Source organism: Eptesicus fuscus, chromosome 5 (genome assembly GCF_027574615.1).
Source record: "Eptesicus fuscus isolate TK198812 chromosome 5, DD_ASM_mEF_20220401, whole genome shotgun sequence".
In the NCBI taxonomy this organism is placed as follows: Eukaryota; Metazoa; Chordata; class Mammalia; order Chiroptera; family Vespertilionidae; genus Eptesicus; species Eptesicus fuscus.
The window spans coordinates 77,605,860-77,633,349 of NC_072477.1; the positions used below are offsets into that span (position 1 = coordinate 77,605,860).

A 27,490-nucleotide genomic window follows, 5' to 3' on the forward strand; every position below is an offset into this window, starting at 1 on the left:
GCGGGAGGAGAGGGTGAGGGGAGACGGAGCAGGCAGTGGCGGCGGTGTGATTAGAACGGAGATTGATGTGAAGGGGCGCCACAGACGGCAGAGAGAGTCAATAAAACGAGAGGATCACATTAGAGGCGACAGAGAGAGCTTTAAATTACAAGGCTGCTGCCACCGAGGGGGATGGGAGGAGGCAGGCCTGGAGCCAAGGGAGGGTGGAGAGTTCTGAGGGTATAGTCATCCCCCAAGATGAATCTTCCAACTCCTAACCTAAGAGGCCCTGTCTCCAGAGCTCCCTTGCTGTCCCTTCATTCCGTCTCCCTCCCTAATGCTCCCTCCCCACGGGGGGGGGGGGGAGCTATAGAGAAATAGAAGATACTTTTATTTTGCTTTGGTATATTCCCACCTTCCAGATGGGAAGTATGGAAGGGCTACTTTCACTGAACTGTAAATATTCTTTGGAGGTGGACAGAAAGCTACCCCGTAAAAAGCTGGTCGAGAATCCCTATTTCTTTTAAATTTTTTAAAATTTTATTTTTATTGATTTAAGAGAGGGAGGAAGAGGGAGAGAGAAAGAGAGAGAGATAGAAACATCAATGATGAAAGAAAATAATCAATCGGCTGCCTCCTGCCTCCCCCCGCCCCCCCCCACCTCCGCCCCCCCCCCCCCGACCCCACCCCACCCCCGGGATCGAGCCCACAACCCAAGCATGTGCCCTGACCAGAATCGAACTGTGACCTCCTGGTTCATAGGTTGATGCTCAACACCGGCCGGGCTGAGAATCCCTATTTCTTGATATGCACTCCCTGTTCAGAAGGCAGATACACAGTACTTAGAACAGGGAGAAACCAGGGAGCCAGAAGGCTCCAAGATGCACAGCAGGACCCAGAAAGCTACCGAAATAGAGCCGTTATGAGGTGGAGAGAAAGGCTCAATGTGTGGACAGCTGAAAGGCAGGCTCTGGGACCACACAAGCCAGGGAGATCACTGCGAGACTTCAGAACCAGAGAATTACAGAAGCCAAAGGGGAAAGGGCAAAAGAAGGACCAAAAACATGAGGTATGAGGAAGGAGCCTGCCCCTCACTTAAGAGGAACCAGGGCCTGGGTTCAGGTTGGCCGGTAGAACAGGAGGCAAAGCTAGGGAGGAGCTCACCCTCTGGGGCCCCCAGTAAGATCAGGACTACCACTGGGTACAGCCCCCTCTCTCCTCTGGCCGCAGGGAGAGGAAAAGAACAGGAGAGGACAGGCCTCATGGGGACAGATGGGCTTTCTCCTCTGGCCTCCTCTTAAAACAAAACACAAAACCCCCTTCCAAACCTGACAAGGCAAAGGCTTTCCCAGCGAAGTCTGCCAGAGGGCACCAACACATTAGCTTAAAATTTGCACACAATGATTTCCACACCAGAGCCTTCCAAACATTTTTCTGCCTTTCACTTTCCAACTGTTCAGTCTATCCTCTTTCCCTAACGCAGAGCCACATTTTAGGACCTTTTCTCTTTCCTCGCTGAAATTCTTGCCTGAGGTACTGCTCTCTCCCACACTCACTTTGCCCCTGCATCTCTCCCCTTCCTGACTCAGCCTGTTGCTTTCAAGAGGAGGCCACCGTGGAGAGGAGGGGGAGAGAAAGAGAAAAGAGAGTGTGCATACTGCGTAGGGGGGAGTGTTTGGTATAAAGAGCAAACAAACTCTAGCTAGATGAGCTATTTTTTTAAAAAAAAAATATATATATGTATATGTATATATATATGTATATGTATATGTATATTGATTTCAAAGAGGAAGGGAGAGGGAGCAGAGAAAGATAGAAACATCAATGGTAAGAATCATTGATTGGCTGCCTCCTGCACACCCCACACTGGGGACCGAACCCACAACCTGGGCATGTGCCCTGACCTGGAATCAAACCCATGACCTCCTAGTTCATAGGTCAACGCTCAGCCACTGAGCCACACCGGCTGGGCTAGATGAGCTATATTTTTTGAGGCAGTGGATGAATGTGGGCTTTGGATTCATGCAGACTCAGCTGGGGTCAATCCTGGCTCCCCCACTCACCAGCTGTGCAACCTCAGAAAGTTGTTCAGTTCTGAGTCTCAGTTTCCTTACGTGGGAAAATGGGAATAGGATGACTTCCTTAACCAGCTGTGGTGAAGACTAGACTAGGCAACCTGTGAACGTGCACATACTGAGTGTTCAGTCGGGTTAGTTCTCTTCCTTCTCTCCTGACTATCTCCTCCCACATAACGGAGCAAGGTGTTTGCAGGTGGGCTGACAGCTCTCCTTCTGCCTTGCCCCTTCTTGATCAGGATTCATCCTCTAATTGCTGCCCTTTTCAATCGAGGCAGATTCTTGGGTGGGCAGGACTGAAATCTAGTCTACTGAGCAGCAGAGTTCATCTCTCACTTGGCCCTCCTGACGGCTGGACTTACAGACACCCCCATTATCCTAGAGCAGAGATTGAAAGCTTTGACCAAGCTCGCACTTTGCCTGGGTGCAGAAGCAGCTAATACTTGCATCAAAACTAGTATGACCTGGGCCCTGGCCGGGTAGTTCAGTTGGTTGAAGGGTAGTCCAGATACACCACGGTTGTGGGTTCAATCTCCAGTCAGGGCACATACAAGAAACAACCAAAATCCAGGCTATGGTGGCCCAGTGGTTGAGCATCGACTTAATAAATCAGGAGGTCACAGTTCGATTGCAGGTCAGGGCATATGCTATCGTGCAGGAGGCAGCCAATCAATGATTCTCTCTCATCATTGATGTTTCACTCTCCCTCTCCCTTCCTCTCTGAAATCATTATATATATACTAGAGGCCCGGTGCACGAAATTCGTGCACGGGAGGGGGAGGGTCCCCTCAGCCCAGCCTGCAACCTCTCTAATCCAGGACCCCTCGGGGATGTCCGACTGCCGGTTTAGTTATTTGGATGCCCCTAAACCGGCAGTCGGACATCCCTCTCACAATCCTGGACCTCTGGCTCCTAACCGCTCACCTGCCTGCCTGCCTGAATGCCCCTAACTGCCCCCCCCCCGCCAGTCTGATCACCTCTAACCACCTCTGCCTGCGGCCTGATCGCCCCTCACTGCCCCCCCTGCAGGCCTGGTCGCCCCTAACTGCCCCCCTGCCAGCCTGATCACCCCCAACTGCCCCACCCCGCCAGCCTGGTTGCCCCCAAGTGCCCCACCTGCCGGCCTGGTTGCCCCATGCAACCTGCTGCTCGGTCATTTGGTCACCCCTCACTAACCCCCCTGCCGGCCTGGTCGCCCCACGCAGCCTGCTGCTCAGTCGTTTGGTCGCCCCTCACTAACCCCCCTGCCGGCCAAGTCACCCCACGCAGCCTGCTGCTTGGTTGTTTGGTTGCCCCTCACTAACCCCCCTGCCAGCCTGGTCGCCCCACGCAGCCTGTTTGGTCATCCATTCGGTTGCAATGGTCGCTTAGGCTTTTATATAGATAGATATTAAAAAGAAACAACCAATGAATGCATAAATAAGTGGAACAAAAAAATTGATGTTTCTTTCTCCCCTCCTCTAAAATCAATCAATCAATAAAATATTTTAAAAATATAGTATGTCCTCTCCCTGAATTTAAGACTATCATTTTCTCTGACTCTAAATCTTACCTTCTATATTTAAAAGAAAACGTAAGATAGTACTCCTATTCCTCCATTTTAATTCTACCTATCTTTCCTAGAACTCTTCATCTCCCCCCAAAATATTTGGGGAGTGCTTACTTTGTACAAGATAAATTTTGTCCAAAAGAGAGAAAATGAGAATGGCAGGAAAGGAGTGTCATGGAGGGTAAAGAAAGACAAGGCAGAGAAGAGGGAGGAAGAGAGAGAGGTATGTAAGTGTGTGTATATGGAGGTTTGCTGGATCCTGATCTGCATATGTAACTACTGAATCTTATTGAAGTCTCCCTGCTTTGGCACAAGACTGGACAAGTTATCTGTCCCCAATGAGAGGGATGGAGCAAGGAGGCTGTGTCTTACAACTTGCAAGATGCTTAAGGCATGAGGGAACTGGATGAGGTGTGAGGAGAAGAGGCTGAGAGGAAGACTATAGGTGATGGGTAGGGAGTAGACAGGGAAGCAGACAAGGGTAAAAAGGAAGCTATGGGCTAAAACCACAACCTGAGATCTGAACATCCCTCCACATTTGCATGGCTTTGTTGAGGTATGCTCCAGGGAGGAGTGGAGAATCTTGCCCACGCATCTCCCTGGATGAGGCCAGCAGTATTAAGACAGCAAGCAGTGTAGAGCACTGGAGAGACTCAGGCTTAGACAACAACACAAAGCCAACTCTGAACCCTTCTTCTACATAAGCATTTGGAATGGGGGACAGGAAGTTGTACTCTTCAAATTCAGGATCTTATCTGATCCTGACACAGGGACCTCTGTAGAAGACCTTGATCTCCCTGAGCTTTAAGGCATCACATGCAATTCTTCTAGAATTATTTGGAAGGAAACCATTGTAAGTGACCATGTACATAAATAAATCCTTCTGGTTCTTTGATTCTACATGACCCCTTGTGATGGTAATGACTCCGTTTAAATATTTTACAACAATAATATTAGTAATAAAATAACATCTTTAAATGTTTACCATATGCCAGGCACTGTGTTGAGCCCCCTGCAAGCATCATATCACCTAATCCTCCACTACAATCTGATAAAATAGATAGTTATACATTTCCCATTTTAAAAACATGGAAATAGACTTAGATGGGTTAAGTAATGTTGAAGTCTCACACTTGGAAAGAAATAGAGTCAAGATTGGACTCAGGTTCAATTCCGGTCAAGGGCACATGCCCGGGTTGCGGGCTTGATCCCCAGTTGGGGGATGTGCAGGAGGCAGCCGATCAATGATTCTCTCTCATCATTGATGTTTCTATCTCTCTCTCCCTCTCCCTTCCTCTCTGAAATCAATAAAAATAAAATAAAATAATTTTTTAAAAAAAGATTGGACTCAGAACAAAAAATAAATAAAAAGATTGGACTCAGGTAGCCTGACCCCAGGGCTCTGCTCTTGGATTAATTTGTAAGCTTCTAAACTCTGGCTGGCATGCATTTTGAATGAAGACTTTGAGTTTGTTACTCTGCCCTTATGCATATGTACTGTCATGCTACTCTTTGAGCTTGAGGGTGTTAGATGGCAGTCTCCCTGTTAGTTTCTTAGTGTAAGTTTGGCCAGAACAGACCTACCGCTTTGTGCAACTCCAGTGGGCGCCATCCACGTTATAGTTTATGCAGGGGCCATGGCCATCGTGTGTGTGTTGGGGTTGAGGTGAGTAGAGATAGATACAAAAGATTGTGTTATTTGACTGATGATGCGTATATTCATTTGTGATGTCTCTTAAAGCTGAAAGTCTACAAGTGTGTATCCATAACAGAATATGAACCTCATCAAAGTGGTTTGGTATAAAAAACACAGCCTTTAGGCCCTAGCCAGTTTGCTCAGAGCACACAGACTGAAGGGTAGTGGGTTCGATTCTGGTCAAGGGCATATACAGCGGTTGCAGGGTCAATCCCTGGCCCTGGTCAGGGCACATGTGGAAGGCAACCAATGGCTATGTCTTTCTCACATGGATGTTTCTCTTTGTCTTTGCTCCTCCCTTCCACTCTCTAAAAATCAATGGGAAAAATATCCTCGGGTGAGAATTAACAAAAACAAAACAAAATAAAAAAAACTACAGCCCTTAAGGGCCAGACAGATCTGGAATAAAATTTAGTTCTATTCCTTATTATGTAAATGACCTCAGGTAGGTTACTTAAAGCCTGTTTCTTCATATATAGAATGGGAAAATAGTTCCTCATGGAGCTGTGTTCACTGAGATGATCATTATTGAGACTGGCACGTTGTATGTGATTAATAAAAACAATAATTATTCAACCACATGCCTTATTTCCTGAGTTAGGGTGTCCGTGTATGTTTATTGCTTTTTGATGGTGCCTGTGGCTGAGGGCCTGGGTGTAGCCCTGTCTAGTACCTCTTCCAGGTTAGGAAGGTGCTGTCTCTCAGACATGGGGCTGGGCCTCCCTCCGAAGGCCTGTTATACCCGCGTGGGCTCTGGGCTTCCGTTCAGCGGTGGGGTACCCTGGGGTGTCCTGCGTGAGTGTGCTGCCTAGTGCCTGTTTGTGCTCAGAGGCCCGGCTGGCGGGGGCGTGTTTGGGGTGATGGTAATTACTGGGATGGCCCAGCCCTAATGAGTGTGATCTCGTTACACTCTCACTGCCTCTAATGGAGCTAACCTCATTTCACAGCCATTAGAGATGGAGATGAGGCCCCGCCCCCTGGCCCCGCCAGCTGCAGCTCTTTCAGCCCAGGCCACGTTCTCTCCCTCCCGTTTGCCACTTCCCCGATCCACCTCTTCTTCCCCCTGTTCTTCTGCTCCTTCCAGGCTCCCCTCTCCTGCTCCCCATTGTTCTTTCCCCTTCCTCCTCTTTCTGCGTCTCCCTGGTCTCTCTTCTCCTCCATCCCTTGTCCCTCTTCCCTTCCCTCAGCACCTCCCTCTTCCTGTGGCAGGTCTGTCTGTCCTCCCCATCTTCATTCCCCGCCCCCATCTCCGTGCCCCTCCCCCGCCCTCCTCTGCGGCTGTCCCTCCCCACCCCCACGTTGCCCCGTCAAGCCAAAGGACAAATCTCAAGGGGGAAACCAGCAAAGACAAACAAGGAGCAGTGACTTCATTATTGTCGTTAATTTGCCACTTCGGTTCCTCCCACAAAGGTCAAAGCCAGCACAGCTTGAACTCAGGGCTGACAAGGAGGCTGAGACCACCGCCTGCCTTTGCGGCGTCAGGCCTCCCCCGCACACACAGGTCCTCGTCCTCCTGGTCTTCATTTCCCTGCAGGGGCTCAGGCTCTGGGACCCTCTCTTCCAGTGGTTCACAATTCTCACAGCCTCCCTTCCATCTCCTTTTTCATTTAAATTGTGGCCTTCTCTCAGTCTCTCTCCCGGCTGGAAGTCACATGGTTTTTACCTTAAACTCCCTCTCCCTGTCATCCTCTGCGGGTCTGGTTTCTCCCACTCCTCTCTGCCCCATCCATCTTGAACCTCTTTCTTGGCCTTCCTTTTTTTCCTCTCTTCTTAACCTCAAATGCACTCCTTTCCCTAAAGCACCAGGATTTAACTCTAGAGTTCAGAAACCTCGTAGCCTGAAAAAAAAAGCTAGAGCTTGGAGGCATTTATAACCCAAGCAGGCCAGTGACGCAGAACATGGAAGTGGCTGGAGAGAAAGGAAAAGAACTGCGATGTCAGGGGAAGCAACGGAATCCACACTCAGACAACCAAGACCCAAGACTCTGGGCTCCAGATTAAACAGCTTCCCCGCGGCCAGAGGAAAAGGACAGAACCAGAGGGCCTTGGGCTTGAGGCTGAGGTGGGGGGCAGTCACCAACCAGACAAGGAATGAAAAATTCGAGGCGGGAACATCAGTTCCTCAGGGAAACACAATCCCCCACTCCTGTCCCACCCTCTGCCCTCCTTCACTGAGAAGCCAAGTGACTGGCAGTTGACTCTTGACCTTCAGCCCAATCCCAGCCCCAACGGGAGAAGCTGAGGGCTGCTGGCTGTGACTGGAGGAGGCGCCAGGGAAATGTCCACACCGGAAGGAAAGGTCTCTGCCCCACACCCACCTTGCCCCACTGACTGCACATGCTACCCAGGACCGAAGCTGCTCACCTATAACCTCTTCTCTCTGAAGAGAGCTCTTGCTGCTTAGGCCCTGCTAATAAGGACCATTCCAGTGGGTGGCCCTGCTGTCATTTCAAGGCTGGAAGCATAAGCCCATATCCCTGCCCAAATCACAGGCGAGCTCCTGCTCTCTCATTTGACTTTGAAAAAAATATTTTGAGGGGTGCGGAAGGAATTAGAAAAAGATGTCTTCTTCCAGGTGTATGCAGCTCACATGCCAGTGGTTCACCTTGGTGACAGGAGAGCAAGTGGACCTCTGCCCTGTCACCCTTTAATGGGGTGACACCCTAAACAACCAGACACGGAAGCCCTGGCTCTGGACTAGTTCCTACATGAGGGTGACACTGAGAGCCAATGGGATTATCTCAGAGTGCCAGAAGGCACCTCTAAATCTTTTACTCCTGTCTGACCAGCCTGGGGTGGAGGAAGGGGGGGGGGGCAGGTGGTCCCCTGGAGCTTTCCCCAGAGAAGCAAGGGGCTCTGGGAAAGTGAGTGGTGGGATGACTGAGAAGCCAGAGAAGAAAGATGGAAAAATCAATGAAATGAGTTTCTAACGGTGAGGTAAAGGACTGCAGTGTCGACAGCCTGTCGCCTGCTGCAAAATATGAGTTGCCTAAGTCCATGGTGGCCGCCGACGGTGCATCCCGCCGCCACTCTCCGCCCTTCAGGCCCCCAGCCACCGGCCCTTTCTCTAGCTGCCCCAGCTCGCTCACTCTCTTCCTGCTTTTCCTAGAGTCCTCAACCCAGTCAGGGTCTTTCTGACCCATCACCAGAGGAACAGGACAGGTTATAATGCCCCACCCGGTGCAGCTCTCTTCTCTATGGCTTCTGTTTATTTAGACTTCCCCTGTCTTCAGATTTCACTGAGTTGTGGTGAGTTCTATATGTCTTGCCTCCCCCTCTTCTCCTAGATACTTCTGAACTCATTCAACAACAGGCAGTCAGTGTCAAGGCCGTCCCCCACAGGGTTCCTTACATCCAGGGCTGTGCCTCTTTCTGCCTTTTGGCCCACTTGGCCAATGCTGACTTCCTTGTAATTGCCTGGATTAGGACAGAGGTTTTTAGTGGGGGCTTAGTATTTATTTATGAACTCTTTATTTGTGACCAGTGTATAAATATGGGTATGACTGATTCAACTGTGGTTCCATGATTGGGGATGGGTGGAGTGGGGATGCTACGCTGAATTCAAATCTGCCAACTCTGTCTTTGGAAATAACTCTCAACCTTTTCTGGAAACCACCTTCTTTTTCTACCCTCCTCTGCATCTTTCTCTTGGGCCCTTAAGACTATCCATTCATGTTTCCTCCCATTATTTCTATAAAGACTCCCAGATCAGCCCCTAGAGTCCACTCTGGCTGCCTCCAACTGTATTCCTAACCCAGTCTGCCCTCTCAGATCTCACTCCTGCTCAGTTAACGCTCCTCCAGCCCTTTACTCCAGTTTCGGATTTCCCAACTCGCCCATTTATGCAGACTTAGGCCTGAAGGGTGAATTGAGAGGAAGGCAAGCAACTTTTTCCTTTAGCCTCTTCCTTTAACTCTATATTTGATCAACAGCCATTTACTAAACATCTTCCAGGTGACACCATGCTAGGTGCTGGAAAACAGTAAGAAACTAGACAGATGCAGCCCCTGCTCATATAGCCATCAGGACTAACCCCAGGTCTCTCACCAGACAGCTTTGTCTGTCTGACTCAGAGTCCCATTTTTTTTCTTTCTCCACAGTCAAATTGCACCATGCTGTGCCTCCTGGTAATTTAGAATCCTTCCCTTTTCTCTATTCCTGCATCAGTTTACACTCTCACACAGCTCTGATCCCTGCTCCTCTGCATTTCCAGCTTCAGTCTTCATTCCTAAACCCAAAGAGGTACATTTTATATTTTTGATAAGTCTCCTCCCTGCTCACAAAGCCCTGCTTTCACATTCTGTAACTGCCATTTCCAGTTTTCTTCCTTGCCTGCCTTTCAATCCTACTATCCCATTCTCCAAGTCCCCGTCTCCCCAGCAAACCTCAAGCACTCACAAACAAGACCTCATTCTGAGCCAGGAACAGCTCCAGGAAGGCAAGGTCATGCTACCAGACTCAGAAATCCTACAGATTTGACTCAGGCCCCGGCCCTGTAAGTGTACAGCTCCCCAGCAAAGCAGCAAGTTGTTCCTCTATGTGCCTCCAGATAACACCAGCCGCTCTGACATCATGGAGGGAGGAACCCTGTCAGGTTGTCAAGGCAACACCAGCAATTTATGACATCAGAGGCTTGAGGTCTTTGGTTCTCAGGGGGTTAGAAAGAGTCAAGTTCCTGTCAGCTAAAGTAAACAGAAATTCTACTTTTTCATCTCTTTGCTTGTGTTCCCCTGGCTTGGGAATGAAATGCAAAGGCCTTTGGTGGGGTCTGAATGAACTGGCCAAAGGAATAATGCTTGTGAGGCTCCATTTCCCTTTCTCTTCACCAGATAGCTCTGTGTCCTCTCTCTCCCTCTCCTTTGGCATCTCTCTCTTTTGGGGCTTGGCCCAGTGGTATTTCTACTCAGCCCTTTTTTTTCCAAATCACCCCTCCTGCAGTGCTCTCCTCGCATCCGTCATGCTGTGTCCTTCTCACACCAGAAGCATGTTTCCTTTGATACCTCACCCTCTCCTCTTTCCTCCTACCAAGCTCGGTACAGCTCTGATCTGCTCCTGCACTCCTCCTCTGCCTTCCATTTACCTTCTTTGTACTACACTCATCTTATTCTCCAATTTCTCCCTTCCCCCACGTTACCATTGTATTCATTTCATATTGCTTTTTCTGGTGACCTCCTCTTTAGGAATATTCTATCATTTCTTTCCTTCTGTATTGCTATTAAATCATTTTTCATTTCATTCTCCTAGTTTTTCATTAATCACCCATTGGTTCCTCCCCTGCCTCTCATTCCACATGGATTTTCTTCTTTTCCTTTGCACATTCCTCATGGCATGCATTTTTCTACCCCACGCATTTATTGCAGCCGGCCTCTCCTTCCTTTCTGAAACTCTATTCATCTCTGAAATCTTCCATCTTCTGTCCATATCTACCTTTTCCTTTTATCCTTCTAAGATCCTGATGTCTGGAAAACAATGATAGGCTTAAAACAAGGTAAACTTTCCAGATTCTTTATCCACCTTTCCCATTCTTTAGGCTGAATGAACCTGGCCCTCTGCATAAGAGCTTTTGTCACACGAATGAAAATTGCCTCCAAAAGAAAGCATGCTGAATCCAAACATGATCATAGCAGGGCCGCAGGATGAAGACGAACTGGGAAGTGAAGAAGCCACTAGAATAAACTAGAGTGAAGAAGCCACTAGAATGAAGGATAAGGGGCAACCAAGCAGGGTGGAGCTCAGAGTCTCAGAGAATGTCCCCTGCCAAAATCATAGTTGACAGTTAACGGACATAATGGCCCTGTCTGGTGAAGGGGTTATATGCCCCTGGAAACCCATTAAATTGATTTCTTGGCCTGTTTATGTGCCCTCCCAAACCATACTCCCAACCTCCAGACCCTTGCTCTCTGGTACCTTTTGCGGCTGGGGTTTTTAAAATGCTGGGTGAGAGGATAAGGGATAAAAGGAACTTAGAGTAACCAAGGAGAAAAGGTAGAAAGACCACAGATTATGGGAACAAAGGTGGAGAATAAGCAAGAGAGATCATGGGAGACGGAGAAGGATAAAAAAGGGTGAAACAAAATGGGGAAAGGAAAAAACATACAATGGTAAAGTGAGGGTATGGAGGAAAATCGAGTCATTAAGAGGAGGCTTGTTGTGGGGAGCACCTGGAGAGGCAGCTGACAGGCCAGAGGTGAGGTCCTGATGGGGGAGACAGACACATGGCAAAGGCACAGTCCACAAGGCAACAGCAAGTCCCAAAGCTTCCCAGGGAAGGCGGACATGGAGGCTGTTCCGGCCCTGCTGGAAGGCCCTGGAAGGAGTCCTTGGGGAGGTATGTCTGCTCCATCCCTTGCTCTTCTAGGCCCCTGACCAGAGACTACCACAATCATGACTGATAAGCAAACTCTCAGGAAACCTGAAAAGGCCAGAGAAATCCAGAAGGACCCTGAAGGAGAGGGCATGGAGTCCTAAATGGGCAGAACAGTCAGGCAGCCAAGGCATGACACATGGTGGCAGGGACGCACAGGGAGAGGATCACTTGGATGGAAAATTCACATGCGGAGACAGTGACATACAGACCCAGAGATGGATGGGTGTGGAGAATGAATGAGGTGAAGAATGGCAAAATCAAGAGGTAGGGACACATGGACAGGGATCAGCTGTGCTACAGGCACAGCGAGACAACGCGTGGTCAAGTACTCCAAAATGACAGGGCTACTCGGAGAGAGGGGCAGACAGCGGATGGAGACTTAGGGGGCAGGAGAGGCACGCTTCACCTTGAATGTAGCAGTGGCCTCCCCTCACCTCGCACCTTTCCAAAAAACAAAACAAAACAAAAAACCCCAACTCAACTTCAGGCAAAAACGAAGATCAAAGATTAAGGGTATCTACGTCCCCCTCCCACCCACCCCCACCCACAGCGCGCTAGCCCATCCATCAGCCCACCCGCCTGCCACGGTTTCTCCCCCATCCGGCCGCCGGCGGGGGGGCCGCCGAGACCCAGGCCCCTCCGGGCTGACAGCTCCGAGCCCTCGCACTCACCCGGCCTCCCCTTCCCTCGGGGATCCCTGCTCCCCACACTGCTCGGCGCGGTCCGTCTAGGCTCGCGTTACCCTCCGTCTGTCCGGCTGGCTCCCAGTCCAGCCTCAACCTCTATGTCTTTCCCTTCCCCGTCTCTCCTCTACCCCTGCATCTCTCTCTTCCCCCATCCCCGCTCGCAAGCCTCTCCCTCCCACAACCCTGCTCCTTTTCCCCCTCAGGCTCTAGGTCTGTCTGTCCGTCCGTCCGTGTCCCCTCCCCCAGCCCCTTCCAGTCCCTCTCCGTGCCCTCCAGCGGCAGTGTCCGAGCGCCTCCTCTCCCCTCCGTCTCAAGCTTCCAAAGAGCAAGGAAGGGGAGAAGAGAGGGAGAGGAGAAAAAAAAAAAAAAAACAAACAAAGAAAAAAAAAAAAAAAAACACAACCAACCCAGCAGCATCGGAAATCGATGCACTTACACCTCAGCTGGAAGCAGGGACGGGAGTCGAACCGCGGCCGCCGAGCAGCGCGAGGCGGGGAGGGGAGGGGGCGGCTCTTGGAAGGGACTTCTCCGATGTGTTGATTCCTTTTTTCCCCCTCCTCCTCCCTCCCTCCAGCGCTCACTCCGGGGCGTCGGGGATGGAGATGGAAAAAATAAATAAATATATTCACGGCGGTGAGGGAAGTGAAGGAAAATAATCAATGCTATTTGGCTGCGGCTGAAGTGTTTTCCCGGCTTCGTGAGGGGGTTTCCATTGATTCACCCAGGGCACTCGCTCGTTCCCTGCCTCCTCCGCCTCCTCCTCCTCCTCCTCCTCCTCCTCCTCGCCCACCTCCTCCTCCTCTTCGCCCTCACTCCTCCGCCTCATTCACTGGCTGGAGCCGAGGCGTCCCACACAATGGAATAATCAATACCCAGGCTCCCAGGGCGACCCCACTGAGCAGGTGCAGCGGTCCGCCCGCCGCGGTGAATGCCGGGAGTTGTAGTCCGCTCGCCCGCTCGCCCGAGCGGAATCCGTCAGCCTCGCTGAACCGTGGGAGGGGCCCCAGGCCCCATGGCAAGGCCCGCCAGTGGGCCTGGCCACCTGCTGGACTCTGGCGCCAGGTCCAAGCCAGTGCCTGCAAAGAGGCTCCTTTAAACTTTTTCATCTTCTCTTCTTCTTTCGGGTTACGAAACCATATGTGTGTTTTGTTTTGTTTTAAATCATCTCTAGAGCAAGCCCTGGCTTCTACCAGCTTCCCAGAACCGCCTGAGGCCTCTTTTTCCATTCCTTCTTCCTGCCTTATTAGCCCCTCCCTTCCAACTGGATACTAGAACATCCTCTTCCACAGCAATTACTCTGAAGTCTCTGAGAGCGCTCTCTCTCTCTCTCTCTCTCTCTCTCTCTCTCACTCACACACACACACACACACACACACACACACACATCACAGAGTCCCCAGAGCTATTATAATAACAATAATTGCTAAGATTTATGGAGTGCCAGGGACAGTTCCAAGCACCTTTCCATATATTAACTTATTTAATCCTCACAACTAGTCCCCATTTTACCGTTGAGGAAACCATGGCACAAACAAGTTAATTAGCTGGCCCCAGGTCACATGGTGGGTTAATAAGTGACAAGCCGTCTGGCTCCAGGGCCTGCCTTAGCTGCTGTAGTCTACTCTTTAAAGAGAAAATATAAACCCGGAGTTCATAGGAGAAAACAAGAAGAAACTAACATTCGGAATCTCAAGCATGTGCCAGTGTGTCAGTGAGTCCTCACACATAACTGTGAGGCAGTCCACATTTTGCCAATGAGAAACAGGTTTAGTGAGGCAGAGTAGCTTGCCCAAAGCCAAACGCCTGGAAAGTGAAGCTGGCACCCTGGCCGGTGTTGCCAAATGATCAGAGCGTCTGCATGACCAACAAAGAGTTGTGGGTTTGATTCCTGGTCAAGGGAACGTACCTGGGTTGCAGGTTCCATCCTCGGCCAGGGGCAGTCGGGGGCAGTGCAGAAGGCAACTAATCAATTTGATTTGTCTCTCTCACATCTCTCTCTCTCTCTCTCTCTCTCTCTCTCCCCCCCCTTTCTCTCTTCCCTCTCCCCCTTCCCTCCCTTCCACTCTCCCTAAAAATCAATGGAAAAAAAATAAAATAAAATAAAAATCAATGGAAAGAGTATCATTGAGTGAGAATTAACAACAACAACAAAAAGTGAAGTTGGGAGTTTACCCCAGGTCTATCTGGCTCCCAGATCTGGTCGTTCTTTTCCGTTAAGTTCCTCTGCCCACTGGAATTGGGTTTTATAAGTCAGGGAAGAGATTAGGTCTTCTTCCCCTTGACAACAAAACTGAAAAGCAGAGGACAGATGAAAAGCAGGCCAGTGAGAGGAGTTAGTGGCTGGGGTCCTCCCCTCCCTGCCCATTGGTACTTGTCATGGCAGGGGGGCCTGGGGGGTGGATGCATCCAAGACATCCCAGATCAAAATACCATGTTTGTAAACCAGTGTCCTCCCCCAGTACTTACCAGGGTTCATGTGTTTTCAGAAGCATGCTGGGAGAGGACAGGTGTTGAGAACCTAGCACTTCTCGCCAATCATAGAAGGGAATCCAGGAGTTGGTAAGAGCCACTGTTCCTCAGCAAGCCACCACATCCAGAGGGTCCAGCATGCAGTTGACTCCTCCAGGTAACCACAGTCCTCACAGGGACTAGGGAGCAGGAGGGTTATTTTATTTCCCAAAACAGTCAAAGGGCCACCTCCATGACTTCCTGTATTTTAAATGACCCTGAGTACTCTATTCCTGACAAAACCTGCTCAGTGTCCATTGGAAACTCAGTGACATACTCCTCAGTCTGGCACTCAAGGCCTTTTCCAACCTGCTCCACAACTTATTTCTAGCTTCATCTCCTTCCACACTGGCCAGGTGCTTTCCAGCCTTTGAGTCTTTGCTCAGGCTGTTCCTGTCTCCATCTGAGTCTCCAACTGTTGAAATCCCATTACGTCTTTAATTCCCTTCCAAAATATCACTTCCTCCTCAGACAGAAAGTTTCCCACCCACCCTTACCCTGGACATTCATGCTGAGGTATGAAAAACTCCAGAATAACTAAGCTTGTCTTAGTTATGCTTTATAAACAAACAAACAAACAAACAAACAAACAATTTCAGAGAGGGGGAGAGACAGAAACATCAATGATTAGAGAGAATCATTGATCGGCTGCCTCCCACACACCCTGAGCCCAACACCCAGGCATGTGCCCTTGACCAGAATCAAACCCAGGACCCTTCCGTCCACAGGCCGATGCTCTAGCCACTGAGCCAAACTAGCTAGGGTTCTTAGTTATGCTTTTATCAGCCCATTGTCAGTGGCCTGCATTTAGTGCCCCCGCCCCCTGCAATAGTCAATAATACTAGTGTATCTGCTGGACAGTGTCTGAATGAGTGGAGTGTATTTCAGGCCCATCTGCTTATGGACGGAGGGGTTTGGAGACCAGACTGGGGCCTCAGCTCCTCCCACCCTACTCTCCCCACAGCCCCGATCAACTTTAGGTAGTCTCCTTGGCACTATTCGCAGCCACCATAGCGACGGTGATGGTGGTGGTTGTGGGGGCAAAGTCTCCTTTTGGAACTACATCTCCCATCATGCATCCAGGCCCCAGGATGCCAGGCTCAGCCTGAAGCGCGGACCGGGCCGTTCCGCGGGATCCTGGAAAGGTCGGGGGTGAAGAGCAAGCACAGGGCGACGGCCCCGTTCCCTTCTCACTGCGGAGGTCCCGGCCCTTTAAGCCCTAGCAGGCCTCCCGGGCCGGCCTGCCCGTGGTACTACTACTTCGGCCTAACATGGCCGCTCGCGCTGGGACCGGTCCGGAGTGCAGAGCCGGGCCGAGGTCGAGGGCCAGGGACTGTTCCCGGCATTCCTCGCGGCGTGGCGTGGGCTCTCGTCCCCACCTCCAGGTCCCGCGAGAGGGAGGCTTTCGGGCTCCGAGGTGACACCCGAGGCTCTTCTGGACCGCGCTGTGGTTGGGGAGGGCTGGTCGGCGGGGTCACCCGGGCAGTGAGCCACCGGCCTGCAGGGTAAGGAGGTGTGTGGGGAGCGCTGAAGGGACACCGGCCATGCGGCCTGCTTTTGAGGGAGCCCTTTGGATTGAGGACATTTTCAGCGATGCAAGGGATCTTACTGGAGACCTGTCACTGTCACAGTCTTAAAACATCAGACAGACGAGGGGTAGGGGGTGGGAGGGAGGGGGGGGGGGGAAGGAGGGGCTTCCAGCACAGGGCGGGGAGAAAGGGCTGCAGCACCAGCAGAGATTCTGTGACAGTGTTTGTGTCTCATAAGTTCTTCCAAGGGTGGTGGTGGTGTGTGTGTGTGTGTGTGTGTGTGTGGGGGGGGGGTCTTTGCTGAGCTGTCACGCTGCAAGGCTGAGCACCCTTGGGAGGTCAGCAAATAATTTTTTATTGACTGATTGCAGGTAGTAATGGCCCAGGGATTGATTGAGGTGGAGCGCAAGTTCGTTCCTGGGCCTGAAACAGAAGAACGGCTGCAGGAGTTGGGGGGCACCCTGGAGCACCGGATCACCTTCCGAGACAGCTACTTTGACACCCCTGAGCTGAACCTCATGCGGACTGACTACTGGCTGCGACAGCGAGAAAATAGTGGTTGGGAGCTCAAAAGTCCTGAAACAGCAGTTGTCTCTGGACCCCACACTGCGTACATGGAACTCACAGCTGAACCTGAAATTGTGGCCCAGCTCTATAAGGTGCTAGGGGCTGAAGTCCTGGGGGCTGAGGGTGTGGCTGCTGTGCTGGGCCCACTGGGACTGCAGGAAGTAGCTAGTTTTGTGACTAATCGTAGTGTCTGGAAACTGGTGCTTTCCAGAGCTGATCAAGAGGAGCTTCCGCTCAGGGTGGACCTGGACACAGCCGACTTTGGCTATGCTGTGGGTGAAATAGAGGCCCTGGTGCACAAGGAGGCCGAAGTCCCAGCTGCCCTAGAGAAGATCAACAAGCTCAGCAGCATGCTTGGTGAGGGAGGCAGAACCTTCTGTGCTTTCCCTGTTCCTCTTCTGGGTGTACCCATTAGGCCAGTTCGCAGGGAGGGTTTTTGAGTTTTTTCTCTAATGGGAATTGTTTTAGCAACTTTCTAGAAGACTGAGTTTTCTTAGGTTTCTATCACACCCCCTTTCCTCTTTTGCAGTAGTGCTCTAATCTTGATTTAATTCTGCCAAGTGTCTCTAATCTATCTGTCATTCTGATTTAGTTCTCAGACCTCTAGTCTTCAGTTCCATTTGTCAGTTCTCTGCTTCAGTCCTTCAGTTCATCCTCCCATCTCCCAGTTCCTATCTCCTCATTTTTACAACTACCTAGATCTTCACTTAATTTGTCCTGTTAGCTTTCAGTACAAAGCAATAATGTATTTATGAGAGACCACTGGGGCAGGCACTGGAAGACTTTGGTTTTTCCTGTTCCTAAGCTTAGTGACCTTGTAGACAGTTCGTCCACACAAGTATGGGTTTGTGCATCCCATGGGGCCATACAGCCCTTGAAAGCTCTTCTCACACCTCAGCAAACATACGCTGAGTTCCTAGTTATGTGCCCAGTATGCCGTCAGGTACTTCCAATAAGACACTGGCTTATCATGGCTCCACCACATAGAGGCTAAAATTCTGAGTCCCACCCTATTGCTAGAGCTGCTTCTCTCTCTCTTTCTCTCTCTTTTATTTATTTTTAAAAAATATATATTATTGATTTTTTTTTTTTTTTTTTTTTTTACAGAGAGGAAGGGAGAGAGATAGAGAGTTAGAAACATCGATCAGCTACCTCCTGCACACCCCCTACTGGGCATGTGCCCGCAACCAAGGTACATGCCCTTGACCGGAATCAAACCTGGGACCTTTCAGTCCGCAGGCTGACGCTCTATCCACTGAGCCAAACCGGTTTCGGCTCTCTCTCTCTCTCTTTTTAATTTTAGAGAGAGGGAGAGGGTGAGGGAGAAACATTGACCAGTTGCCTCCCATATGCACCCCAACCGGGAATTGAACCTGCAACCTGGATATGTGCCCTGATCAGAATTGAACCTGTGACCCTTCCGAGCACTGGACAGTGCTCCAGCCACACTGGCTAGGGCTCTCCTTTTCTTTCTACATCCCTCGGTTTCTCTCTGTGTGCATCTCTACATGTGCCTCATTACCAAATTAATGAGCTTTGGCCTGCCTAGATGGACTTTAATCTTAATTGGGGGACAGGAGCCATATACCGAAATAAGTTTACTCAGGCCCCCTCTGTCTTCATGGTGCATAAGTGCCTCTTTATCATTTCTCCTTGCTGGAGGAGGAGCTCATGCTTGGTTTCCCAGCCCCACTCCTGCCAGAAGTGGCCCTTTTAGGCCCCACTTCCAAAATCAGGGAGTGGGCTGTGGGTTATACAAGCTGGTTAGATGGCTGGCATTCTTAATCCCAGGGCTGCCTTGGAAACAACTTGGGGGTCCGGCTGTGTGGGCAGGGAGTAGACTCAAAGCATTTGTAGCTCTTTCTGCTTCTCTTATTCTCCTTTTGCCTATAGGTGTGTTGGCACAGGAGAGGGCACCTTCCAAGCTGATCGTGTACCTACAGCGTTTCCGGCCTCAGGTCTGTCAGCGCCTGCTAGAAGTACACAGCTCCAGAGAGAAGCCAGAGGGGACTAATGGTGCTGACAGTAGCCTGGGCTAAGGTGTCACTTCCTCAGCAACAGAGAAGAGAACTCTGAGCCTAATGTGGTTCATTCCTTTCCTCACTCGTCTGTTCTCCTGGCTTCCCTTTCCACCGTGACTCCTCTCTCACCAGCTCTGCCCGTTCCTTCACGCTACCCTCAGCTATCCTCGTGGAGCCCTCCCAGGCTGCCTCCTCTCCCTCATCCGTCAGATGCAATCTGTGGGCCGCCCCTCTCCCCTGGCCGCTAAGCAGCCTCCATTGATTTCCGCTCGTGTTTATAGGATTTCCACTTAGCCGTGATCAGTAGTTAAGCACAGGAAAATCCCTTGCCACCCCCCTTCCCTTGGTCGATGCCATTGATTCTGCCAGCGGCTCCTAAACCACCTTACAGCTGAGTTAGAGATGAGGGGAGGCAGCAGGGATTTCCCTGCCTTGGGGGGTGGGGAATAGCGGCAGGTTGGGGATACGGGTGGAAATCCCTATTGGAAATCTAGAAATTCTGGTTTGATTTTGCCACTGTGCCCTGCCCTGGCCCAAATGGTAAAGTGCCTCCTGTGGGGTCAAATTTGTTCCCCAGCCCAGAGAGCGGTAGAAAGAAAACGCTTCTTTGTTGAAACAGATTCCTGAGACCAAGGGAAGATACATACTTCCTGTTAAGACTTTTTCTTTGCTGTTATTCATATATTTTCTACCTCAAATATATACAAATATAACTCACTCCCTCAGGCTTTATTGGACTTCCATTATTTGTCGGGGAGAGGGGTGGGCCCCCTCCAGTTTTTGCAATGGCAAGCCACGGGACCAGAGCGCCACCTGCTGGTAGTCCTCAGATGTAGGCTCCAAGAACCTGGGAACCCAGGGGTCTGGGAGGCTGAGTGGAGGCTGAGTTACTGCCATGTCTCCACAGGCAAGTTGTTCACCTCAAAGACCTCCTGCACTGACCGGCCATAGTGGTTGTAGGTGAGGCGCAGCTTTAACCGCAAGGGGGCCTAGGAATAGGGGAGTGGAAACCAGGGTTAGCACCGATGACTTCTCCCTTCCCTGGGTCTTAGTCACAGGAGGTTCCTGGAGCTCACCTTGTTAGGATTGAGGATTCGGAGGATCTGGGTCACTGGAAGGCCACCCTGTGCTGGAACTGTGTCCCCACTGGGGGCCTGTAGCTGCAGCTGGAAACTCTGAACATAGGAGATGGGGCAGGTTCAGGCAAGCCCTGCACACCCAATAGTTTCAAACCCTCTTCCCATAACTCCCCAAGTGATCATCTCTGCATGGCACTCCCTTCTCATCTCATTCTCTTTCCCATCCACCTCCTCTACTTATTGGCCTTTTCTCCTGGAGTGCCCAGGCCACCTCTGAATCCTGGTCTTCTACAAACCTTGGGCACAGCGGCCTGGCAGATGAAGTGGGTGACATCACCCTCTGAGGCGTTGGTGGCAGTGACAGTGATTAAGAGCAAAGTAGGGGTTCCAGGGGGTCTAATAAAAGACAGATTCAGCTGTAGTCCTTCCCGCTCAAACACTTTGAGATTTGGGATGGGAGCTAGAGAAGGAAGAGAGAAGCAGCTTACTGTATGGACCAACGATGAGTTCATTCATTCTTCCATTCAACAAAATTTAAGTGAGCACCCACTGGGTGCAGGGCACTGCTTGAGATGCTAGTGACAAAGTGGGCAAGAAGTTGGAGCTGACAGTCTAGTTGGGGGAGAGAATAAACAAGAAAAGCAAGATAATCACAAACTATAATTGGTGCTAGAAGGAAATAAACTAGGCCAGAATAACTGGGAGGAACCAGCTAAAACAGGAGTGGCAGGGGAAGCACCTGACATTTTAGCTGAGGCTTGATGAGTAAGAATAAGCTAGTCATTTGATGTGCTAGGGAAAGAATATTCCATGTAAAAAGAACATGCATTGCCAAGGGCTTGAGGTGAGAGGGTCTGAGGAGCTAAGAGGGGTCAGTGGAGTGGGCAGTAGGAAAGTATATGAGATGGGCCAGGGAGGAAACAGGGTCTTCAGGCCAGGATAAGACATCTGGAACAAAGGGAAGACACTGAAGGGTATCTAGGAAGGGAGTACATGCCAGAACCCTTTTACCTACTAAGATGGGGGGCACACAGCAGGGAAGAGGGTACCTGAACCTCAGTGCTTGGCTAAAGAGAAGAAACACATTTCTATACCTCCCCCCCCCCCCGCCCCCGACATCTCCCTTTTACTGAGGCTTACCTGGGGCTAGGGGAGCACAGGGAAGGTCGAGCAGGTGTATTAAAGTGCCTTCTGGAGAGGGACCCACAGGGGGAGGCTGCTGGGAATCCTCAGAAGGTCCATCCAGGAGATCTAACAGATCCAAGAGCTTTGAGGCCTGTGAGGAAAGGGCAGAAGGATCAGGGCTGGGTATGGAAGCCCCACCAAGTCCTCTCCCCACTGGGGCTTCCGCCTCCTTACCTGGGGCTCTGTGGGGACAGGGGCCGGTTCCAAAAGTTGGGTTGCTTCTTGGCTTTCCTTCACTTCCTCATCAGCCTGAGGGCCACCTCGTTCCACAAGAGGCATCTTTTCCAGGATGGCCGCCCTGCGGGGATGGAACGCAGGGGTGTCCCTCTGGGTGGACCCTGCACTTTTCACAAGAGGCATGTGGCAGGAGGAGTAAGAACATGGAGCCCTGGACACACGGTGGGTTGGAGGTGCCCCTCTGACTTCCTAAGGTGGCACACTATTGATGGTTTCCAGGTGAGCAAGGAGGGTTGGCAGCCAGCTTAGCTCCAATGAACTGTGGGTGGGAGGCTCTGACTGGGTGAGGAGGGCACAAGTGAGGTTGTGACCCTGGTACCCAGAAAGGGACTTTGGGAAGAGGGCATCTGGGGAGAGGGCAGGGATTTGGGTTCTCTGCTGGGGCAGACTGCCCGTCGCACCTCATGTGGTCGTACTTCCGGAAGAGGGTGTTGTACTCCACAGCCCGCTGCTGCAGCTCCACGTCCAGGCAGCTTCCGTAGATGGACACCACCTGGCGGATGCGGCTGGGCCAGAGGGTGGTGTGTGAGGGGGAATGGCAGTCTGCCTTGCCCTTCAACCCCAGGATGTGGCAGGGAAGGGAGAGGCCCCACAGAGCAGGGCGATGCCCATGATACTTGGCTCAAAAGGAAGAACCTAAGAATTGGGGGTAATGGGGTGTGTGCCTGGACAGAAACTCAGAAACTGGTGGGCACAGTGAAGGGACACTGTCACTGGAGGCACCAAGAAGAGGGTCTCTGGGAGGGGCTGGGACCCCTTCTTACTTGTTGTCCCCACGAAGCCGGGTGCTAAGCTTCATGAGGGCTGTGAGGGCGTATCCTCGGGTGGCTGGCAGGGACATGTGGGACTGCAGCACCCTTTCCAGTAATGCCAGCACTTCTTCTTCTTCCACCTTTGCAGGGGGGGTGGGGGGGTGGAGGGGGTGGAGGCACAGGTAGTGACCCTGGGCCAGCCCTGCCCTCCCCGACAAGTCCCCCCTCAGTGTACCCTCAAGGCAGGTCTCACCTGAAGTGGCTCAGTTTCCTCACAGCTCCCCTCCAGCAGAAGGTCCCCGTATTCCCCAATGCACCAGGCGGCCACTTGCACCAGCGGTTGCTGTGCAAGATAAGAAACATGCTGGGCCAGTGTCTGGGTCCCCTCCTCCCTTCCAAACCCTGTGACATCCCTTCAGGTTTGGAGGGGTGGGTAAAGGAAAGGGCCTTGGCACAAGCAAGTTATGTTAGTTTGTTCCCCCACTGCCCTGGTTCCTGGGCGTCCTCTGCCCTCTGGTGGCCAAGCATCAGAACTACATGGTCTAACCACAAAGGGTACAGCAAGGATGAAGTGAGGGTCCCTACTTAATCTATGGAAAGAGGGCTACAGATACTGACTGGCATCCATTAATTCACTCAGCATTTAAGTAATAAAAAACCCCCAAATACATGCAGAAAGAGCTTTTATCGATCTCATTTGATCCGCAAGACAGTTCCGGGAGGTGGGCAGGGTAGAAAGCTGAGTGTGCCAACATAAAGAAAGTTACATTAGTCATCTGGTTACGCAGCCAGTGGGTACCAGAACCAGGACAGAAGTCCAGGTGTTCTTACTACAAGCAGGGCTCTGCCCTTGAGGATGTCCTCCACTAAGTAGAAAGTTATGACTTTGAGGGGAAAACCATTGGGAACCAGGTATAAGGAGCAGTTGGCTCAGGAAGGGCTGGGAGGGTTGGGCAGCCTGGAGTCTGGGTGGTGGAAAGATTACCTGGGAGATGTCCTGTGCCAGGGCACTGTAGAGGCGGCGCACCGAGTAGGCGTGGAGCTCCTGGGCCCCGCCAATCAGCTGGGTCAGGTTGGCCACCGCGTCATCCCGAACATGGGTGCCCGCCTGGAGCAGTGTACATGGCCAAGTCAGTGTGGCGAGCCCTGCCCACTCCTGCCCAGCTCTCTCAGCCCAGCCCCTGCCTCACCATTGTCAGCACTCGCAGGATGGTGTCTATGTGCCATCGCTTGGTTGGGGCAAACCTAGGGGACACAGGGCATTTCCGTCCCAGCACTGACCCTCCCCAGATCCCACCCTCTCTGCCTCCTGGGCACCGGTCACCTCACCTCTCTGCGGCCAGCAGGATTCCTGAGGCACAGTCTGCCCGCAGGTCAAGGGGGCAGGTCTCCAGGAAGCCCTGAAGCTCTTGTGTCATGGCTCGCACGTTGGAGCTGTTCACCAGAGCCAGGCTCAGTTCCAGGGCCCGCCTGCCAGGAAAAAGATGTGTCTCTATGTGGTAACTTAGGCCCTCCTCTTCCCCAAGCACCTGCCTTAGTCGCCTTACTCCAGCTGCTCTGAGCTGGTCCACATCTCAGCCACCAGAAGCTGGGCCTTCTGTCTTGCTCACCGGCTGAGAGAGGCGTCAGGTTCCCGAAGACATTCCACCACAGTGGGCCGGTGTCGCTGCACCGCGCTGTGATCAGACTGCACCAGTCGCAGCAACGATGTCAGGGCTACGTATCTGAACAGAATGGGAGAGGCCCCATCATGCCATGGCCAGCAGCCCTCCTCCCCGCACCATCCTGCCCTGGGTGCAGGGATCAGAATGAATTGGGAGACTCTGGGAGGAGTAGGGCAGAGGGCCAGGGTTCAGTGGCACAACCCAGCCAGACACATGGCATTTTTACCTAATATTCTTGTCACTGTTGAGCAAGAAGCGGCCAAGGATGTTGACAGCTAGAACCTATGGGAGGCAGAGGTCAGGGACAATTAGGGAAGGAGCAACCTGCTCCTTCAGGAGTGGGGACTGCCTGCCACAGGACCTGTCTTCCCGGCTGGGGTGGGTGGGTGGGGCCACAGGGGGAGGTATAGGAGATGGTACCCGCAGGCCAGCTGCAGAGCGGATGTCCACGATGGTGAGCACAGTCTCAAACAGGACCGCGCTGCCTGCATTTCGGCTGGTGTCTGTATTAGTGGCCACCTGAATGGATGGGACAGAAGATGCATGTAAAATGGGCCCTGTCCTCTCCTCAAGTCTCTGGAAGGTCTCCACAATGTCATTCAGTCCTCAACCAGCTAACAAAGTTCCCTAAGCCCCCACACACCATGTGCCAGGGGCTACCATACTGAGGCAGGCTGTGTCCCTCATGGATATCACAGTCTGGAGGGAAACGGAGACCTGATTATGTGGCCACCTCATGGTGAGTTACCATGTGAGAGCTGCCCAGGTGGGATCACAGAGCAACATACTTAACCAGCGCCCCTCCCCAGTGCCCCACCTGGGCCAGCAAGTCATTCATGCTCTCACTGCTCTCCTCGTGGTTCCGGCCCAGAATCCGGAGCAGACGAAGTATCTGGACCTGCGTTTGGGTTAAAGGTGGAGAGGTTCTTAGGGTAAGGAGCCAAGGGGCTGAGGAGAAAAATCTGACATTGAGGAGAGCATTGGGAGGGTCTGGCGGGTTTCCTAGAGCCTCCCTGTCCCTCTGCCTCCGCGGCACGGGTCCCGTAGGCCCTGGGAGGGGACCCGGAGATAGGTGAGGCCAGCGGATTTGGGGACAGGCTGTTTTTCTACTGTTAGTAAACTAGACTTTCTGACCTTTAGGCATCCCTTCCCTGCACTGGTCCTCGGATGACCTGGGCAGCCCTGTGCCTGCCACCCTACCCTGCCCAAGACACTAACTGAGCCAAAGTGTTCTCCGGGTTGTGACCACTGGCCACGGGCTCACTGCCAAGCTCTCTGTTCCAGGGACACAGCCGAGAAGCTCAGCCCACCTGTAGGAAGGGGTCACTGACGCCAGATATGCTGTGCTCGGTGGAGTAGCCCGTCATCACCAGAGCCCGCAGGATCTGTACCAGCTGGGGCACCACCTGGAGGGAGGGCACAGCCTTGTGGGGCAGTCTTCCTCGTCTTCTCAACCAGCAGCCCCATCCCAACCCCACGGCCCCTCTTTTCCTGGCCCAGGGCCTGTCCCTTCGCCAGCCCACCTTTCGAAAGTGCTTGAGGGCGGCAGGGCTTCGTTCGCAGAGCTCTGTGATCAGCGTGACGGTGCCCAGCAGGACGCCTGGTGTCAGGGCAGGGGAAGTGAGTGGTGGGCCAGGGGCACGGGAGAGTCTGCCGTGTGTGTGCACATACTACCGTTCTCCAGTGAGCTACGGTTCCTGTCCCGTTTTCCGCCTTTGGCCACAGCCAGAGCTGCGGAGGGGATGGGGAGCCCCCGGGTCTCACCGTGGTGACGTTCGTGAAGCAGTTTGGCACAAACTGGGAGGAAGGTGTCGGAGAGCTCGGGGACTTTTCGGATCATGTGCACTGCAGTCAGAACAGCCTGCAGAGGTCAGGGGGCTCAGAGAGGACAGGGGTCTGCCAGGATGGGCCCCCCACCTCTGCCATACGGCACACAGGACAGTTTCCGGAGGGACAAGTATCTAGAGTCCCGCCATCTCACCTTCTTACGCACGTAGGGGCTTCGCTCCAGGAGCAGTTTCTCCACCTCAGTGGCCAGGTCCCGGCACATCTCAGCAGAGCCCATGGCGCTCAGAGTGCACAGGGCCAGGCCTTGTACGGCCGGAATACCCTGGCTCAGGTCGCTGCAGAGTTTTGGGAGGACCGTCAGTCAAGCCTCCAGTCCTTCCAGTACCTACAGCAGGCAGCGCCCTGGGAGTCCCCAGTTCCCCACCCTCCCAGCTCCCTGGTTCCAGAAGCTCTCACTTCTTGATGCTGTTGGTGATGAGCAGGTGGGCATCCTGCCTCTCATCCAGCAGAAGCATGGCCCCCAGGTAGCCCACCCTCTTGTCTATGAACCTGGGGGAGGCGATCAGTTTCAGGCACTCCATCTATAGGGAAAGAGGCAGACCCGGAAGGGACAGGAGTGAAACTGGAGGCACCAACATCCCTTTTCTATCTTCCTCCTAAACACCAGGTTACCTTCTCAGGGCACCATATCCCACCACTCTCCCTTCAACAGAAGGAGAGGCTTAGAAAATTCAGAGTTGGTGGGTAGCTTCAAGAAAAGGAAGTTGAGGAGAATGGGAGAGGAGATGCCTTGAATGGGGCTGGCCAGAGAATGCAGGGTTCAGTCCACCTGATGACCAATAGGGGCTGCAATGGGGAAGGAGGTCGGAGCTGCATGCTGTGAGGGCTTGGAACATTGTAGAATTAAAAAATAGGGGCAGCACAAATAGGCGAGCAGGTCCAAGACCCTATCCCACCAGCCTCCCTCATCAAACGCGGAAGGAAGGCTGCCCGGGAGCAGTACCTGTCCAAAGTGGGCGGGGTAGCCCAGCATGTGGACATAGAGCAGTTTGGCCAGCTGGCGGTGCCTGTGCAGAGGGTCCCCCTCGCGGAAGGAGGCCCGGATGTGGGCACACTCCTTTTGGATCACTTCCCGCTCCTGGGCCTGGGTCTTGGCCCCTCGAATCTCCTCGATTAGATCTTGAAGCTTCAGCGAAGACATCACCATCCTGGGGGTGGCGCGGGGGGAGCATAGCCCGGGAATGGAGAGGGCTGTCACCGCCTCTGGCCTTCCTGCCCGGGCTTGCCCTGTGCCCAGATCCCGAAGGCCGGGGTCCCACAGCCACTCTGAAACCGAGCCTCCATTCACCTTTCCCCACGGAAGTCTCCAAACCCCGCCCCCTCCTCCCCGCCGCCGGCGACCCCCACTACGCATGCGTCCCCGCCCCGCCCCGCCCTGCACCCGCTCCTACTGAGCATGCGGTGGAACCCCGCCTATTTGCCCCCCTCCGCCCCACCTGGTTCCCCATCCCGGGCTCAGCCAGGCCTCTCCTTGCAGGGCTCTGCGCTGCTTCTCCCGCGGGATTCCTCCCGGCGCTCACACCTGAGGGCCCCGGCTTCCCCGGCACGAGAGCCAGCCTCACCTGGCTCCTGTCTCCGCTCCGCTCCGCTCCCCCAGGCGTTTCCTGGTGCAGGGCCGGGCGGGGGTTGGTGCTCCGTCTGGTCCTTCCCTCTCCCCGCCCCCATCACGGGACCCCGCCCCCCTTGGGCCGCCTGCTGAGCCGTCTTGGGTACTCTGACCTCAGGCTTCGGAGTTTAGGGGAAGAACT

At 52.7% G+C, this 27,490-nt stretch overlaps 3 protein-coding genes and 1 long non-coding RNA gene across 7 annotated transcripts in view; 2 read left to right on the forward strand and 2 right to left on the reverse strand.

The window, feature by feature from the left end:
* Positions 1-12,815, reverse strand: part of ZFHX2 (zinc finger homeobox 2) — a 31,175-nt gene extending 18,360 nt beyond the window's left edge. The window contains exon 1 of the mRNA XM_008158492.3: positions 12,789-12,815. The gene's annotated coding sequence lies outside the window, so the exon portion shown is untranslated. The remainder of the gene's footprint in view (positions 1-12,788) is intronic.
* On the forward strand, positions 9,996-11,153 carry LOC114228663 (uncharacterized). Its single transcript, XR_003614801.2, has 2 exons — positions 9,996-10,097; positions 10,830-11,153. It is a non-coding gene; the product is annotated as an uncharacterized LOC114228663 (long non-coding RNA).
* Positions 12,816-15,993: 3,178 nt separating the features above from the next.
* On the forward strand, positions 15,994-19,694 carry THTPA (thiamine triphosphatase). 3 transcript variants are annotated; one of them, XM_054716466.1, is made up of 3 exons: positions 15,994-16,365; positions 16,761-17,313; positions 18,064-18,918. In XM_054716466.1, exons 2-3 carry the CDS (start codon positions 16,767-16,769, stop codon positions 18,081-18,083), a joined length of 567 nt encoding a protein of 188 aa, XP_054572441.1. In that variant the 5' UTR covers positions 15,994-16,365; positions 16,761-16,766; the 3' UTR covers positions 18,084-18,918. The 3 variants fall into 3 exon arrangements, with proteins under 3 accessions (XP_054572441.1, XP_008156713.2, XP_054572440.1); XM_008158491.3 differs by having other exon boundaries at positions 15,997-16,373; positions 18,850-19,694; XM_054716465.1 differs by having other exon boundaries at positions 15,998-16,365; positions 18,850-19,694.
* AP1G2 (adaptor related protein complex 1 subunit gamma 2) lies at positions 19,659-27,366 on the reverse strand. 2 transcript variants are annotated; one of them, XM_008158489.3, is made up of 22 exons: positions 27,305-27,366; positions 26,686-26,890; positions 26,139-26,263; positions 25,876-26,017; positions 25,659-25,755; positions 25,418-25,494; positions 25,205-25,300; positions 24,712-24,792; positions 24,315-24,413; positions 24,121-24,176; positions 23,841-23,954; positions 23,560-23,700; positions 23,421-23,475; positions 23,216-23,338; positions 22,484-22,573; positions 22,243-22,370; positions 21,880-21,984; positions 21,416-21,539; positions 21,197-21,332; positions 20,353-20,516; positions 20,054-20,152; positions 19,659-19,966 (listed from the first exon to the last, which is right to left on the reverse strand). In XM_008158489.3, the coding sequence occupies exons 2-22, from the start codon at positions 26,887-26,889 to the stop codon at positions 19,865-19,867; spliced, it is 2,358 nt and encodes a 785-aa protein (XP_008156711.2). In that variant the 5' UTR covers position 26,890; positions 27,305-27,366; the 3' UTR covers positions 19,659-19,864. The 2 variants fall into 2 exon arrangements, with proteins under 2 accessions (XP_008156711.2, XP_027991066.2); XM_028135265.2 differs by lacking the exons at positions 19,659-19,966; positions 20,054-20,152; positions 20,353-20,516 and adding an exon at positions 20,551-20,668 and having other exon boundaries at positions 27,305-27,361.
* Between the last annotated feature and the right edge of the window lie 124 nt (positions 27,367-27,490).

Bases quoted from the DNA above. Each gene is read 5' to 3' on its own strand.
- THTPA (XM_008158491.3), top strand. From the start codon at position 16,767: ATGGCCCAGGGATTGATTGAGGTGGAGCGCAAGTTCGTTCCTGGGCCT. The intron at 17,314-18,849 runs GTGAGGGAGGCA...TTTTGCCTATAG, and splicing joins CAAGCTCAGCAGCATGCTTG to GTGTGTTGGCACAGGAGAGG.
- AP1G2 (XM_008158489.3), bottom strand. From the start codon at position 26,889: ATGGTGATGTCTTCGCTGAAGCTTCAAGATCTAATCGAGGAGATTCGA. The intron at 24,793-25,204 runs GTGGGCTGAGCT...ACCCAAACGCAG, and splicing joins TCAGTGACCCCTTCCTACAG to GTCCAGATACTTCGTCTGCT. The intron at 22,371-22,483 runs GTGAGACCTGCC...CCCCCTGCAAAG, and splicing joins AGGAAACTGAGCCACTTCAG to GTGGAAGAAGAAGAAGTGCT.